The sequence below is a fragment of the Lonchura striata genome, chromosome 7 (genome assembly GCF_050655825.1).
Source record: "Lonchura striata isolate lonStrDom1 chromosome 7, ASM5065582v1, whole genome shotgun sequence".
In the NCBI taxonomy this organism is placed as follows: domain Eukaryota; kingdom Metazoa; phylum Chordata; class Aves; order Passeriformes; family Estrildidae; genus Lonchura; species Lonchura striata.
In genome coordinates this window covers 24361061-24379098 of record NC_140709.1, presented here as the reverse complement: position 1 = coordinate 24379098, position 18038 = coordinate 24361061, and the positions used below count along the sequence as shown (strand labels likewise).

Below are 18038 nucleotides of genomic sequence, written 5' to 3'. Positions count from 1 at the left end.
TTCTAGTTTGTAGGGGATGAATTGAAATTGTGTTGACAAATGCTGTTTTCTTTAAAAAAGGAAAAGATACTAAGACTTTATGTATTGGGATGTTGAATGCAATGGTATTGGGTCTGTTCATACCTGCATAATGGTATTCATACCTTTCTAATGATTTTTAGAACATTGGGAAATGGAAAAATGGAAAAAAGAAAAGCATTATTGATCATCCCTTAAATAATGGTACTTGTACCATGGTCATGGCAAATAGCAGGGAGAGTGATGAGATGGATGTAAATTTTACATATGGAAAGATCTTAGGAAAGTTTCTGTGATTGGTTTAGTAAATTCCTCTTACTGGCCTGTGGTATAAAGTGTCCTACATAAATTTTTGTCTGTAATTTTTTATAAAGGAAACTGGAGCTAAAGAAAGCTAAAACGTGTACCTCCTGTCAGATAGACTTTTGAAATCCCTGTGGTCCTAGTTAGAATAGGAATTCAGATGCAGTGTCATTAAGTGCAGGCAGAATTTTGATAACTAGCCATTTAAATGACTTAAGTTGTTTTTTTATCAGATGCTGATTCTTTTTCTCCAACTATAAGTGTTAGCTCAACATAAAAATATATGTCTCAAAGTCCAGTACACAAATTGGACTCTAAAAATATTATTGTTTTGCAAATTAAATGTTTTGGACTTCACATAAAATCATAGACCTAAAAATTGTGCTTGTTCATGATAAACCATTTCTCCATTATATTTTTGGATTATTTCAATATAGAGTATTTTGATAAACTATCTTTTAAGACACTCTCATTTTATGTAGCTTTTTATTATTAGCTCATTTCTGAAAATTGGCTTTGAGATAACCATCACATTTAAACAAGTTTGTCATTTAGTTCCTTTTCTGTCCTCACATGAAAATAGATTGGTATTATTTCAAGGCATTTTAATGTCAAATGAACTGCTACCAAGAGAAAGACAGGTGAAAGGCTGAATTCCTGCTTTGTTTGTGATAAGCAGTGATATCAGTCATATTGGAGGGGTCAGGTACCATCTCACACAGCTGATAGTGAAAAAAATCTCAGCTGGTCTCTCCCCAGGGAACCACAGTGTGTGTCCTGGTTTGGAAGGGAGAGGGAAGCAGCTGGGAAGATTTAGTACTGGGAGACAGGAAAGAGGAGGTGGGAGCTCTTACACTGGAGCACTGACATGTTCCCTGGGTAACCTGGTAGTCAGACCTGCTAATTTATAAACTGGATTACAAAATAGAGTCCAAGATAGGCGATCAGAGCTGATTTGAGAAGAAAAAACAAAAACATCACCATAGATTTTATCTGATTGGTTTGGTTCCCATTTATGTTATAGCCAGTATGTTATTTGCCCAGCAGGGAAGGTGGACTAAATCTCTGCTGCTTTAGTACCATTCTGGTGGTGTAAAAGGTATGTGGTGTTAAGAATGTATGTTACTTTCCTATTCATATTACTTAAGCATCACACTTGACTGAGAAGTGGGATAAAACCTGGGTGCAGTAGAGATGGTGAGAAGTCCTTTGCTAAATCAGGTTATAATCAGTCACAAAAGGTGAGGAATCATACAAAGAAGGGGTGACTGTGCTCCTGACATGTCAGATAACTGCAGTATATATGTGCTTACTCTGTCTCTGGCTTTCTCTCTTTTTTCTGTTCTCCTCACGACACATGTATGAGACCAGGCTTTTTATGTCATACTGCAGCAGTGGCACCATCCCACACACTCTCTGTCTCCAAGAAATGTAACCCTTCTCTCGCTTGTCTTCAAGTAGATTTCAGTGATTTCTGAACTGAGTATCTTCTGCCTGAAGGAGCGTGTGTCTGCTTACCTGTAAAGAACTGACAGCCTAGGTTTGCATCAGTGCTCAGATACAGTATCTAGTGCCATTTGAGACACCCAAGGGTGCCTGAGACATCCACCCAGGGCTGGCAGATATGACCCAGGACCAGCAGGACACCAGTGCTCTTCTGGAGCAGCAGCTGGCGACCAGGTGAGACACTCCAGGGCATCTCCACTGCAGCAAGATGCCTGTCTTCGAGAGCTGATTTAAGCCTCCTGTTTCTGGGCATGCTGTATGATTAATATATAAAATGACTAATTAAGCTCCTGGTTTTGTTTTTGTTTTGTTCTGAGGCCAAGTTGCACAAATCTGTAATTACATCATCTTCCTCTGGCTGCTAATGGAATTGCTTGCACACGTAATTGCTGTGGGTAAAATGTACAGAACTGAGCTCTCCCTCTCTGAGTGCTCTGGCTAGGCAGCTGCTCTTCTTGACAGGAACTTTAATAAATGACAGACCATTCCAAATTTGTCTTGTTCACAATATTACAGAAACAAAGCCATACAATTTTTTAAGCCGGTAACTAAAAATGAACATGTATATTTTTGCACAGGAGGCTTTGCACTTCAGGGATTGTAAAGTCTTCTGTCAATTCTGGCAGCATACAATTTGTGAAGGAAGCAAAAGACTAGATTATACTGCATCTCTTTCTGAGACCAGATTTACATTTTGTGTGCCAGAACTACATTAAGCAAATCCTCTTCTTCCTTCTAAAGGAGCTAGCCAGCTTGTAGCTCTCAAGAATTTTCTTTTTTCAGGGATAAACATTACTTTGAAAACTTTTCCATGAACCTGGGTAGTGACCAAAGACAACAAATAATGGAACAGGAAACCATAATTCAATTCTTTACTATATAGAAAGCCTTGCAGATGACCTAACCAGCTTTTTAGAGGTTGATTTGGTTTTTTGGCTGCTGGAAATGGAAAATCTGTCTCTTTTGTTGTATTCTGTGTGCATTTAATCAGATTGTAATCCTCTCCTTAAATTCTGTGCCTACACTGCTTTTCCTTTTAGTTCAGAGAACAAGACAGAAAACCAGACTGGAGCATTCCCAGTGAAAGGGCTTTTGAACTTACAAAAGTTGCAGACTGAACTAGTGGTATGGCTTTAGATGTTTAGTATTTAGAGCAAAATCAGTATAAGAGGGACATTTCTGTTATTCCTTAAGCATTTCCTGTCTTGAGATAGGTATTTGTAGCAGTTAGGTATATAATAGCTTTATTATGAATGCTGCTTCCCCCCATACCTACAGTTAAGTATCTGTTTTGTTAACACTTTTTCAAGTCTCATTTAAGGTTTTGTTTCAATGTAATACCAAGAGCTGAAATATGTGCCAAGCCTCAAACCTGAAGGCAGACTGGATTGCCCTGTAGGTTGGCTCCCTTCCTTTGACCTCACTTGAGAAAGCACACAGGCAGCAAAGTAAATTCTGGCACTGTTTGCTGGGTCATGGGAGGAAGCCAATTCCTCCAGTACACTAGGTATAGGCAATTCCTTGGAAGTGCATCCTGTGCAGTAATACGTAGAAACATGTCTCAAAGAAAAGATATGAAAAGAAAATTGGTGGTTTACTGTGACAATGGGTTTTATTCTTGGCCTTTTGGTTTGGTTTGGTTTTGGTTTTGTCCCAATTATTTCCATCTTTGTGATCTCTGCAGCTGCCAATGGCCATCTCTCTGTATCAATAGGTTAATGTTCAAGGGACCTTTTGGCACCATGCCAGTTATGATTCTTCAAGCAGTTTAACACAGTGTTTCTTTCTTTCTGATATTTATAGATATTTTCAATTGATGTGTGCCTCTTTAGAGAGAAAGAAATTAACTGAAATTTTCTGTCATTCTGTCAAAAATTACTGAGCAGACCAGGAACAAAAATCTGCATTCTGCCTTCAGGAATCTTTACAATTTCCACATAGTAAATACATCATGGGCCAGTTCTCCAGAACCTTTACCTTTTATAACACATCCAATAATCTAGAATATTTGTCTTTTAAATATACATTGGTAATACATAAAAAATATTTGCTGAATATAATAATTAATATTTATTGTATTTCTGTGAAAGAGGTATAAAAGGCAGAAATCTGAATCTGTTGGGTTGAGCAGATCTTTAGGTCAGGTACTTCCATGCACGATGAAAGTTTCCAGCATAAGACAGCTGTCCTGAGATGACAATTTTGTGTCCAGTATAGTTGGCTCCATAGAGTCAAATGCAGCACTAGATCAAACTTTGAAGGGGATAATTATTCTTTCTCTTAGAAATTGAACTAGCTGTGGTATTATAGTTATAATGAATATATATTCTTTTGCAAATAGCTCTTTTTCGAGGTGGCCTGAACTTAAAAAATGTGAAATTTGTCATCCTTTTTTGGAGCTGAAAACATGTTCACAGTGGTTTAAAATAATGTTGATAATAATTTATTGCTTAGATGTAAGAGGAAATTTAATTTTGTTAAAAGGAACATAAATGGGAACTTTATATGTTCGTTTATTTTCCTTGTGAATTTTTACAAATATGATTTCTGTTCCTCCTTCTCTGTCAGTGCTTTACTACCTGCTCCTCCATGAAAAGATGAGTCAATTGCCTTAATTATGTGCACGAAGAAACTACAGAATTGTGAATTAATATGCTTATTTTCATAGCTGGACATTCTGACTCTTATTCCATTCTGGTGTCCTGGTCTGAGAGTCCATGGGGCAGATTATCAAATCAGTAAGGCAGGGAATGAGGAGCAGACTGGGGCTGTTGTTGGGCTGCTGAGAGTTCTCCTGATAAAGCAGAATAGGTCAGCTAAGCAGGGGTCTCGTGTACTCAGTGATGTGGAGCAGCAGAACAGTCCTTATCAGATGGCCCTTATCAGATGATGCATGTGAGAATCAGCTGCTGAAGGCATAAAGTGCTTCTTCTGTCATGTACCACTCTGAACATTCAAAAAAAAAGTAAAGTGACTGCAAAAGGCTTCCACTTTCTGTGCTCTACTGATAAGAGGTTTTTGGCAATATACAGGCTTACTTTTCATAAGGAAATGCCAATTACTCAAACCCAAAAGCTTTTCTGATACTGTGCAATTTTCAGTGAAATTTTGCTTGAGAAGAACATTCATGCTCATAGCCTACTTGATGAAATCTATTTTATTTGGAAATAGCTTTTTTGTTTTCTTCCAGGGATATATTGAAAGGTCTGCAAAGCTTTTGTGCTTTTGTTTTCTGTATTAAGTTATATGAATGCCTATAGCCTTAATTGTAAACATAAATGTAAAATACTACAATTGTGTCAAATCTGAATGTGGCATGAAACAGGTAACTTTAGGAGAACCACTGTAACATTAGTACAAAATTAGACATTCTCATTTTAAATTTTAGGAGGATAACAAAATCCAGTAGCTAAATAAAAGTAGTCCTATTCTATTGGAGGCTGCTGTAGATGTTCTTACAGATCACATAATTACAGTGTGTAATCCAACAGTAGAGTAACTACTGAGACTTTTTGTTATTATTAGAGAAAGCACAACACCATTAATCCATCTTAAAGCAGTGTTTATATTTCTAATGATTATGAGCAGCTAGTCAAATGTAATGACAAGTCTAATAAATAGAAAATCCGTAACCATAATGAATAGGATTATCATGTTATATTTATCTTCTTTTTAAAATTCAAAACATATAAAAGGTCTGAAAATTCTCTTAACTGACTTTTATGGAGTTCCTATAATCCTATTTATAAAAGAAAAGATTCCAAGTTAATTCACTGATGTAGGTCTGCAAAATACTGTTTAAAGATTTTTCTATTTAAATAAGATTTAGGAGACAATATATTTTGGAAAAGTGCCACACTTGTGCAAATGTGGGATTGGGAAGTGCTGACAAGATTCAGAAAGGCAACTCAAAACTAACCTTATTTATCACAAGAAGACATTGGAGTAAATCTAAAGAAAAAGTAATTATAATTTCCAAAGCAGATCTAGGCCTAACATGTATTACATTTACACTGTTATAAGGGATGTTACTGAAAAACACAGTGAGGCTTAAGGTAGCATTTTTTCTACCACCAATGAAAGGAAAATTTGATTGCTTTATGGGACACCTGAAACTGTTAGTTTAAGACATATTTTTTAAACCTTCTGCTAGTAGATACCTGTAGGAGTTAAATGGTGCATGCATTAAAAGATTACAAAATCAAATAATTATTTTGTTAAAGATGATGTGTTTTCCTCTAAGGATATTTCATGTAATTTCAAAATCATTCTGGCATGTATCAAATTTCGAACTTGGAGGTTGTAAGAGGCTCTCCAGCATTTCAACAGAAACCAACTATCCTCATCAAATTGATTCTTGGTATATAACAAGACTGGGGCAAGGAAAGGGAAGGTTCTTCCCAGTGAAGTTTAGTGTTAAGTCACAAGTTCCTACAGTCTGGATATGTAGATGTGGGTATAGTAAGAGACAGCTTGGTACTCATGTTGTTTGAGAAATACTTGTATAATGAATCTCTCCTCTGTGTGTGGGAGAGCTGTTGTGTCTTGCAAGTCCCAGAGTCCTGCCTTACTGGCACCAGTCACTTGGCTCAGCTGCTTTAGGTGGTTTCAGGACTGAAATGTTTCTGAAGAGCACTGCAAATTAATTTAGTGCATTTAAAGCACGAACTGTGCGTCACTGGTGACAGCAGTAAAATATCCTTCATGAACTGTTAATCCATGCATCTTTATCATATGCACGGGGTATTAATGAATTCTCTCTCTGATGACTCTTGCCTGTCTTCATAACTGAAGTTGTTAATGGCTTTGTAATGAAACTTTTATATAAAATAAAAGTGCAGATAGTCTTCACTTAGAAAACATTCATTTTATTGTTTTCATGCCATTATACCAAAATGTGATAGAAAGCACGTGTGCTCATGTAAATTAATGGAACTCCTCTGTGTTCTGTGAGCTTCATGCCAGGTAAAATTCTGACCTGTGATGCCTGACAGAAAATCCTGTATCATTGCTAGAGCTGGACTCAGAAGACTGATATGTAGCAAGCTGCCCTGCCTTGTGACTTGACTGCTATATACTTTCAAGGGTGTTTCTTTCATATTGTAGATAAATATGGGGGGAAAATTATCAACCAGTACTTATAAACTTAAACTGAAGCTGTGTATTAATAAAATTCCTCACTATAGGAGCTATACAGCTATGTGTAGGATATTTTGTAGGCGAAAGGCAAGGTGAATGAAAATGCCCACTTAATGACATTACTCTTCAGTTCACCACTTTGTCATGACTTCAGGGAGTTGAATGGCAGGAAAAAAACCTCAGCCAGACACCAAGAAATGAAAATAGAGAAGGCCAGACTCAGTTTGGAGCAAAAGTGTCAAGGAACATAAGTGAGGAAGGCCTACAGGGTAAGGCCAGCATACAGACCCTGCACGGGAGGTGGCCAGGCCCTGCCCTGCGGGTCCAAGCCAAACAAGCCCGGCAGCCTCCACCCTTGGCTGACCTAGGAACGTGTGGTGGCTGACCAGAATGGTGAGATCCATCTCATTCACTGTCATTTTCACATTGTCTTTCCAGAGTGAAATTGCACAGACTGTGAACACTCTCGCTAACCCTGAGCTCTTACTTTTGAGGTGTGCTTGGCTAAGGCACACATGATCATCCCCACTGACCAGAGCCGAGCTGTTCATCAGCATTGCACTTGGGTCCCCTTTCTCCATCCTCCATCCAAGAACATCCTGCGTTGCATATTCATGGCATCATGTAGATATCGGCAGGTGAAACCAATGTGTTGGTGGGAGACTACTGGACAAGGCACTTTCTCATTTGCATTAATTTTAGGAAATTTAACTGCTGTTGAATTTGCTGTATTATCTCTCTATGATCTTTCTTCAAGCACTCCTTTGTGATCAATGCCTGGACTGTTTGCTACTGTATTAAAACTGGCCTATTCTCCTTGAAGCAGGCTTTCTGTACTGAGTAATGGTATTTTAGATTGAAGTGAGTAACTTGATTTTGAAACTGAGAATTCCAATTAAAAATATGCTGCAGTAAAGGATCAGAAAAGTAATGGAAAATGAAACAAGGCATTGTTTGAGAATATGACAGGAAAATCATAGTATGTAGTTGCACTTTCTAAGAAACTGTTTTATTACCTATTTTGCTTTTGTACACACAGACTTCTTCCTTAGTAAATGTGTAAACATTATAATATTAAGTCAAGAACTGACTGATTTTCCATTTTAAAATTAAAATATAACCAAGCTTTTAACTTGAAAGGAATGGCAATGCTTTGTAGAGAAACTGAAGGATAGTGATTCATTCAGTAGAGCTATGAAAAATGAAGTAAAATTTGGGAATGTTGTTAGTCATGACGGTAAGTGACTTGAACCTTTCAGGTTAGATTTCACACCCCTGGAGAAGAACATTTAGGGATGTTGTACTGTCATCACTTTGAAGAAGTCACATTTTAATTTCTGCATCCTCAAAAGAGACAGACATTAAGGATAGAAGGTGGGTTAATTAAAAGGTGGGTTTGAAATTTTCTTATAAACAACTTCTAGCTAGAAGCCCAGTAATTTTCCAGCTGAAAGCTCTTTCTGATAAACAGAATATTTTCAAGCCATTTCACAAGTAATTAAACATTGGTGGATGTATTAGTTCTGTGGTTAATTTTGAGACCAGTTTAAGCCTTCTTATAGAAAGTAATGGGGCAGTGTATAATTTAGCAACTAATATGATCCATGTTGTTTTGATCATGAATATTCTATAGATATTGTCATGATCAATTTGAAAACTAGTTTCTAAATTTTCAATTTAATCTGCTTATAATATATGTAAAGTGTATATAAACAGGCCATTCTTACAGAATGTAGGGAAAAGGTTCACCTGCTTGATCCTTTCCTCTTTAAAACATTTACATGGCTCTCAAGTGTTTAAGCTAATCTGATGTTCTACTTCTCATTACCAAGACCTGCTTTGAAGTACTTTATTAGGCAATTCTTCAGCAGAACATTTATTTTTAACAATTCCAAATGCCAGAAGTTAGTTTCACACATAGCATAGAGTGCTGAATTCTAGCATCTCCTATTTTTTCCCTACATTTAATTGCAGTATTGCAGTTTTAAATAAGAACCCTATTCATATTTTTACGTTGCCATATACATTACATGTACTTTCTTCTTTCTTCAGAACCACTGAGCTGGTAATGATTTTACAGCAAAATTGTACTGTAATTACTACAGCTGTTGTGCTAAAGCATTTAAGTCTTGCTCTGTCTTTTGAATGAATTTTTTTTTTTAGTGAAAATACATTTGTTGAAGCTGTTAATTATTCAGTAGAAAAGACATCTCAATTAAGGTGGTGGTATTTTTTCTACAATAGTTTAGGCAGACTAAGATAACTCTTAAATGAGTTTTCGCAATAGTCTGTAATAGTTCATAGTGAAAATATTTGGGATTTTTACATTTTACAATTTTATCCCAGAAATACAGATCTGTACTTGGTTCCTCAGAACCCATGATACACATTAAAAATAAAATTCAAGATAAATTGGTTCTGTCATCCCATCTGGAAGGTGTGATTATATATTAAAAGTAAAACTTTTATACTTTAGTACTTCAAGTCTTTAGTTATAAGTAGGAAAGGACGACTTCCAAATCCACTGAAAAGTGAGAGCTTGGATCAAAGTAGGATTATTTTGGTGATTGTGTTATCTGTTAGTCCAGCTGAACCAACTACCCTGATTCATCTGACAGCACAGCTGTACATGCACAGGATCATCTGATTGTGTGAAAAGACTTCAGTAGAACTGATGTAAAGTGCCTTGAAGGGAAACTGGATTGTTTTGACAGCAGCAGGTTGAAGAGATGTTGTTACCCATACTCTTGTGCTTTCAGACATGGGAGCAGGTGGGGCAACTTTTCCAAGAAAAAGGAGATGGGATGGATTGCACAGTAATAGCTGGGGCACCACATCTGACAATGTACTTAGAGCATGGGGACTGCCATTTCAAAAACCTCTTTTTCTCTACTGCTTTCTTATACAGGCCTTCAGGTAACTTCTGTTCAGTTAATATGTTATCAGCTCTCAGCTGTGTGTGTGTTGAGAGAAATGCAAGTTGGCAAGAAACAGCTGGACAAGGCACTTGGTGCTGTGGTTTAGCTGGCAGTGTGGTGTTTGGCCAAAGGTTGGACTTGATGATCTTGGAGGTCTTTTCCAGCCTTAATAATTCTGTGATTCTATTGCAAACTAAGCAACAAAATACTTCATGCTCTGTCCAAGGAAGTCAGCAGGTCAGAAACAAATATAAAGTAATTTATAAATAGGCACAGAGTCCCCAAATTACTTATCAGGATAAAGATTCTACATTTGCAGGTGTTTGATGTCTCAAAAAATCTGTAACTATTAAGCAAGAAATTTAAGAATCACCAGAATTGTTAGCTGTTAGGATTTAGCCACATTTATAAAAGTTGACCTCTTATTTGCAGCAAGGACATTCTGTCCTGGTTCTAATTTCTGCTTCAGAAAAATAAAAATGTTAATTATATACCAATTATATAGTATTTACTGTAGTTTGATTCCACATAGAAATCATAGAACAAGCTGTCTTTTTAATATTCCTGTATTATTTGCTCATATGTTATTTTATCAAGGAGCGGAAAGGATTCTTGTGCTGTCACAGTTGAAGATCCTTTGATCATAGTTGAAGATTTAATCATTGGGCAATGACATTATTTTAGTGCTGAACACTTACCAATCTTGTCTCCTTAATGGCTGCAAAATTGCACCAAAAAGGCTTTCAAAAGCAATGACAGCAATATATTTTCTAAGTATTAGCATACAAAATATTTTCAGTACAAAGTTACCAGTTCTGGTTAATGCAGTTTTAAATCAAAGAATTTCAGTTGGATTCTATATGGTAGCTTGTTATCAATATTTCTAGAAAGACTTTTTTACTTCTTTGCATGCCCTTTTAAAAGGATGAGTATCAACATGTACCAGCCTACATTTTCTGGTCCTGTGGACTGAAGGAGATAATATGCCTTTTAGCAGCTTTGATCACTGTGCTCAAAGCTTCTGTCTGTAGGAAAAATAAAGCTTTTTAAAGCATTATTGGAAATAAGAGCTTTGTGCCTTTTCTGTGTGCTTATCACAATAGTTCCAATAAGTTAAACATATCAAAGGTCAGCCATCATCTTCAAGCACGATTTTTGATAGATGAGGAGTTTACATTTGATTTCCCAGCTTGTTGATAGTGAATTCAGCAAGTTCATGATTAAGACATTGAAACATCTTGTAGTGTTTGGCAACTTCAAGATGAAATATTTTTGGCTAGGACCCTATATAATGTATAGAGAATTCAGGAAAACCTTGTGGGTTAAATTTCAATCTTCAGACAAAAATAGATACTTAGCAAAAATCATTAAAAGAATAATTTTCAATTTCCAAATCACTCCTATGTATATTTGTTTGTCTTTGATTTCATGGATTGATTGTGAAATGGGAATGTCAAATAATGGAAATAGACATTGAGACAGTAGAAAGAGTTATAGTGTTTAGGGTAAGGAGAATAGTTGGTTACTTATTGGATCTAACAATAGATAGAGAAAATGTTTATAAATACTAAGTAATTTGAAGTTTGAAGATTTTTGATTAAGCTTCAACCCAGAAAGGAATTGGATAGCAGAACCAAATAAGTAATAATTATGGTTCTTTAGTAAATGTGAGAAAAAAGTTTGAAAGACACTTCAAGCTTGGCTAAGTTCATTCTGTAGCTTGGGTGTGCACAAAGGATGGTCAGAGAAATTCAAATGTGTGAGAATTCATGATCATGACATATAATGAATGTAATGGTGAAAGTGACTTTTGGGAGAGGTTGAGTAACTTGGGGAGGTGTGAGAGACAGCAGGGAAGAGCAGCAGTACCAGAGACCCAGGCAAGCCTCCTCCTCTGGGGCGTCTCTCCAGTGTAGCTGGAGAAGATTATGGAGGATGGTGAAAAGTTACAGTGCTGCAAATAGCAGACCTTTAGTATCACTGGGGTCATGACACTGGTGGCTTCTCAGGCAGTTGAAATTTGTTTTATTAGGTTTGTTGAGAATTATGCAAAAGTTAAAAAATGCATTTGAGACCTTAAATTGGTTTTTGGTTTCAGGTGGAAAACCTGTAAAACTCCATGGTGTTCTGTGATTTCAGCTGGGTGCTAAAGCAAATGTAGGAATTTTGCTAACACTTGTTTAACCTGTTACTAAATGAGACACAATAATTGTGTAGTATTAGAGTGGTAAATATTAAATTTATAGGATAAGGTAAAATGAATTGAAGCCTGATAGAGAATGCCTGTCTGAAGGAAAACCATTTCATCTTGCATAAAAAGAATATTTGAACAGCCAAGACAATTATATCACCATGAAAAAGAGTATTATCATTAAGAGAATGTAAAATTTGGTGTTGCTATATAGCTGCACAACTTCTATTTCAATTCTTCAATATGGGATTCAAGTTTTGATATATCAAAATGTTGTCTGAATTACCAGCATGGTCAATATTTTCTAATAACTGAATCATAATTACAGATCAGTGTGTACCACTTAAATGCTTAAAATAATCATGAAATTCATGTGATTCATGAAACCCTTAGCAACCACACGACTTCCTGTGCATAAGCTCAGACACAGCAGTGGCTGAGAAGTAAGTTCATAAGACATATTTGCAGCACTTTCTTGTATTTCTCCACGTAAGAGTTTATTCAGAACCCCTCTAATCAGAAGAAATATTAGGTAACTGCATTTTAGGAGCTGCATTTTTTATGATTTCAAGGAAGTGAAACACACATTAAGGTCTGTGTTGAGAGCTGCTTGTTCTAACCCTTGTTCCCCATTGATATGCTGGCCTTACCTTGCTGGGCAAAATATTTCATATTTCATTGATTTTCCCTGACAGAGTAAAATACCTTGAAGGAAAGGTTAGCCATCTTGAAGTTGGGATAATTGGCCATTTCATTACTGCAGGTAGGAGCAGGGGAACAGGAGTGGCAATCCAAAGGGATCACTTCTGAATCTTTGCTACCATACTATGTATATTTCTTCAGAACCTCATCTGTTTGAATTTGTTGGATGGAATGGTGTATTTATACAATGCTTTATTTTATACATGTATGTTCTTAATAGAAGCATGTAGAATTCCTATTATACCAATTCACATAACAATAATTGAAATTTGGACCATTCATATAGGGAATTTTAGAATTCAAGTGAAATAGTGATATTTTTAATTTGCTGTGATTTCCCAAGATGTGGTTTTGCTGTTTCTGTTTTGTATTCCTCTTTATTCAAATACTTTCTTGAATCTCAAACAGGTATCTAAAGCAACTTGGACTGTGGGATGGGGCTATTTTTAATAGATTAGCTGAACTACTTATTGTTCATGAGTTGGACTTCTTGGATATTGACCCTTTTTAAGAGCATTCATGTTTGGGTGAGGATGTAACTTCTGCCTTGGAAAGCTGAGGAACTCCTGAGTGAGCAATGCTTTCTACAGATGAAAATTATTCAACTGATCTTACAGGAATCACTACAGGTAGCAAAGCTGGTTTGTGGTTTTAATTTACAGAGAGCTTTAGAGGAAAACGTCCCCCTTCCCCAAAGTTTTCAAAAACGAGTGATGTTTAAACTAACAATCCATATTTCCAGGATATTGTTACCTTCTTCCTCGTTAATTTTAATTTCACATTAAATATCAACCCATTTTTACTTTGTGATGTTCATTTAGAGGGTCAAATCTCTTTTATAATAATGTTTACAATAATCCACTTAATTTTATTGTTCAATACTAAATAGCTCAAACATGGAACACTTGTTTCCAGAAAAAATTATCTTTTTTATGTCCTTGAACTTTTTCACACATTGTCACAATTGTCACAGCTAGGCTTTTCTTAATTAGTTCATGGGAAGATAATGATTTACAACTTGGAGTTGATCTAACCAACACAGATAATTTTTTAACAGCACTGTGAATATTAATATTAATAATTATGTCTATTTAATTGACAATAGCATGTGTTTATTATTTTCAAATAATTACCTATGTGTTCATTGCCCATCTTCAAGTGACTTTCACTAATTTCAAAATTTAGAAGGAAGCAAGGTTAGTCTACAGTTTAGTTTTTACACTTTCCCTTAACAGGAAAAGGATTTATTTCACTTCCCCTTTAATAGGATCTGTGGCAAATGCCAGCTTTTTTTTTTTTTTTTTTTTTCTGTTCAAAGTTTCCAAAACAGTTTTAAGTGAAGTCCAGATGTGTAAGTCTGTTTCTCTGCAATGCTCAGTGGTGGGGAGACTCACAAGGCAAATAAAGGCAGTTCAGGGAAAGTAGGCAGAGGGCCTTTTTCTCAGTTTCAGAAGTTAACTCCTGGCTGAATTTTCCTCTTCTGGTTCTTAAAGACTCCTAAGCTGGACCTTTAACACTGATTTATTCTCAGTGATTACTAGTAATTTATTTTATCTTGGAAATAGGAGTGGCAGCTGAAAAATTTAATCTGAAATTGAAATCTTCCAGGTTGTCTGCCTCTCTACTTTAAAATCTCCCTTCTTAAGTAATGCCATCCTTGCACCTTTCTTTGTTAGCACTTTGGCCTGTGTTTAGGACAGTTATTCAGTTATTCAGACATACTTCTCTCATTGGATTTTCCTTGGTTCCATAGAAGACTTTCTCATGAGGACATTGCAAAAAGTCATATTTGATCACTGATTCCTTACCTTTTTAAATTTTTTTCTTCTTTTTCCTCTTTGTAGTTACCAAAACTGTCTTAGGAAACTTTCTGAAATATTATAACATCACAAAATCTATCCTCAGTTAATTTGATATAACCCCAGAAAGCTACAGTAGATTTAACAAAACTTTAGTTCAAACATGGGGGAATTTTAGTGGGGAAGTTTGAAACAAGTGAGTTGTGGTTATGATATTGTTAATCAAGAAATGCTTCTTCATCTCCCAGTAAAATCCTTTCTTCCTCTGATTTTCCCATGTTGCTGGGTGGGCCTGAAGGATTTTTGTCCACAGCTTGACAGTGGCATCAGCTGCACAGAGAGGTGAGGACTGGGGAAACATGGACCCCAGTAAGATCACAGACATATTATTGAAGAGAGATGGGAGCAGAGTGCATTTGGATTGTCCACAAGAGCATTTAATCCCACAGCACTGTTAATGATGTTTACCCAAGATGACAGAAGATGGTTCTCCACCCACTCCCTTTATTAATTGCAGATTTCTCTTTCTCCCTTACAGACTGGGGCTGCTAGTTTTATAATGCAGTTTTCAGGTGTCCTGAGATACATAATCTTTTTTTTCATGTTTTTTATCTCATTAGTTCTGCATAATATTTTCTTTGCATCTTAAACCTTTTCAAATAGTAATTTTTTTCTCTTTTACAGAATAGCTCCTCCAGTTTTTTCTCTTTGCAGTCTATTATTTCTTAGTAGCACAGTTCATAGGCTGGGTAATACAATTACTTCTGGTTTTAAGTAACACTTCAGGTTTTAAAATAGTATTTCTAATGTCCATTTTCAATTTATGACAATTAAAAGAAAACAAACAAAAATCCTCCTGGTACAGCTGGAGAAATAATTATTCTTAAATTAACTTTCCTTGTTCTTTTCATAAGTTTCTTTGTCTTGTGGAATGGGGGACTGTGGGTGTGTCAACACTTGTTGCTTAGTCTTATAAATTAATGTTTATTATTTGCTAAATTATTAGTTTCATTACGAAATGTCAGTTCCTAAGCCCTGTGGCTATTCACTTTAATGCAGAAGACATTGAGTATGTTCAGACCATTCATATAGTGCTATAACCCAAATAATTTTGCTGTGTTGGAAGTCAGTTTTTCTAACATCTGGGGTAGACTTCATTAGTGTCACATGACAAGTGCCTGATCTGTGACAAAATGGAAGGATTTTATTGTTTCCAGCTTCCTAGGGGGGACCTGTGCCATCGACAGAGACAGTTTTTTCTTGGAACTGCACAGCAAAGTTTGGGCATGCAGGTTGCCACAAAGGACATTCCACTTTGATGTTGTGAAAACATAATGCACCAGGGCTCATCAATGAGGCTGATTGACCCTTTAAACTGTTTTTTCCAAGAGTTTTTGAAATCTCCACGCATTCAAAGTTTGAGCAGAAATACCTGTGAGTAATTTTATCTAAATTTGAAGTTATACCTATCTTTGAGGTTAGCTCTGTCTAGAACAAGAGCTTCTGGAGGTCCCTTCCAACCAAATTATCCCTTGATTCTATGATAGATCTGCACTAGGTCAGCTAAGGACTCCCGAGGACATCTTCACAAAGGGTGATACATGAGAGAAGGTCACTTGTAGCCTTCTGTGAATTTGCAATATCTTCTGAATCACTTTACATTTGCCTGTGCAGTGTTTCCAAATGATCTGGTCTGTTACTGTGTTCTGCATTCGTCCTAGAATTTGATCTATACCCACAGGGCTAGTTACATCTGTTGACTGTTACATCTGTTGACTATGCAGTGAGATATTGCAAGATCATTGTGGCTTAAAGGCTCCCCCAGGGACTAATTTCCACCTACAGGCATAAAAAAAATTATTCCAAATACCTGTCATCTGATCTATTGCCCCAGATAATGAGGAACCACTGGAAATGGGAGGATTTTAATCTGTTTTAAGCTGATGTTCTACCAGAGCCTGGTCCCCTGCTGTGCAGCGTTACAAATTTATTTTTGTATATTTGAAAACAAGTTTTCGATTTTATTTATGCTCCCACTTTGGAAAGTGTGATTCAGAGATGTGCTCAGTAAAATATGGAGGGAGCAGTGGAAGTGACAGAAACACCCTACAGCTATTTGCAAGCAGTGGCACTGATGCTGCCAGACCCACCTGGGCATTTTGGCACTGGTGCTTAGGAGGGGCTGTGTGTGTGTTTGTGTGCAGTAGCGAGCAGCACACACCCCAGGAGATGGCTGTGAACAGCCTCCTTCAGCCTGCAGGTACCTCTGAAGTGGATGAAGTTATGTATGGTTATTTCTGTGGAGGAGATGAGCTCCCAGAGTATTTCGTCTGCCCACTTAATTTCTCTGAGAAAATTTTCTAATGCAATGCTTTCTATTCCATTGATATGCAATGCACTGTGTAAAATGCCAGGTAAATATGGTTGCTAAGAGCCTTATTTGTTGCATGTGCTAGGCTAATTTGAATTGAATTAAGGCTTTAGAGAACTGAGGAGGTTGGTCTTAAAACCCCATTTGCTGGAATTATCTTTACACATTTGAACATAATAGTACTTAGGCCAAAGAAATATGTAGAAAAACACCAAAATGGTTTTATGATAGAACAGTGCTTTCCAAGTTTATGAATTTTTTTCAGATATCACTGTAATTTTGTTATTTATAAATTTTAATTAGGTCCAATCAAATATTGTATGCACACAATGAAAATAATATATAGTATATATATGTATTAAATATATTATTATCACAGAATCACAGTTAGGTGTGTTGGAAGGGACACATGAGGGATATTGAGTCCAACTCATGGCCCTGCACAGGATATCCCCAAGAGTCATGCCATGTGCCTGAGAGTGTTGTCCAAACACTTGAATTCTACTAGGCTTGGTGCTGGGACTGTTTCCCTGGGCCATTCCCATTCCAGTGCCCAAACACTCTCTGGTTTAAGGATCTTTATCTGATATTCAACCTAAACCTCCCCTGACACAACTTCAGGCCATTCCCTTGGGTCCTGATCCTGTCATCACGGAAGAGATCAGTGCCTGCCCCTCCTCTTCCTCTCATGAGGAAGTTGTAACTGCAGTGAGGTGTCCCTTCAGGCTTCTCTTCATGTAATAGTTGCATATTTTGTGTATGCTGGTGCATGTCATACATATGATCTTTTTCTGAAAGTGGTTACTTTAATGCTGAATCAGTTTCACTGCACTTTTTATCTAAATGCTCATTTCACAATTTTTCCTGCACATAAAGAAAATTATTTAATGGAAGTTATGTAAAAATTATGATATAGCCTTAGTTGCAGAAATCTTTATTTTACATGATACAAAACTGCAGACTATTTCTACTCAGAGATAGAGCACAGAAGGAAGGAAAATACCTATACTTTAAGCATCCATTTAGTCACACCTCTGCATTTTTACTGATAAGGTTTTAATTTTACTCCAGTGCTTTATCTACTCTGTATG

At 36.5% G+C, this 18038-nt stretch overlaps 1 protein-coding gene across 6 annotated transcripts in view; it reads left to right on the top strand.

The window, feature by feature from the left end:
- The window catches only part of PDE1A (phosphodiesterase 1A), a 144967-nt gene that overhangs the window by 72312 nt on the left and 54617 nt on the right, over positions 1-18038 (top strand). Inside the window, exon 1 of one of the 6 annotated variants that reach the window (XM_021531328.4) lies at positions 1734-2001. The exons of the other annotated variants lie outside the window; for them this stretch is intronic. Within the exon in view, the coding sequence (XP_021387003.1) occupies positions 1946-2001 (56 nt within the window). The 5' untranslated portion in view covers positions 1734-1945. Of the gene's footprint in view, positions 1-1733; positions 2002-18038 lie in introns of those variants that run through there. 6 annotated transcript variants of the gene reach the window in all.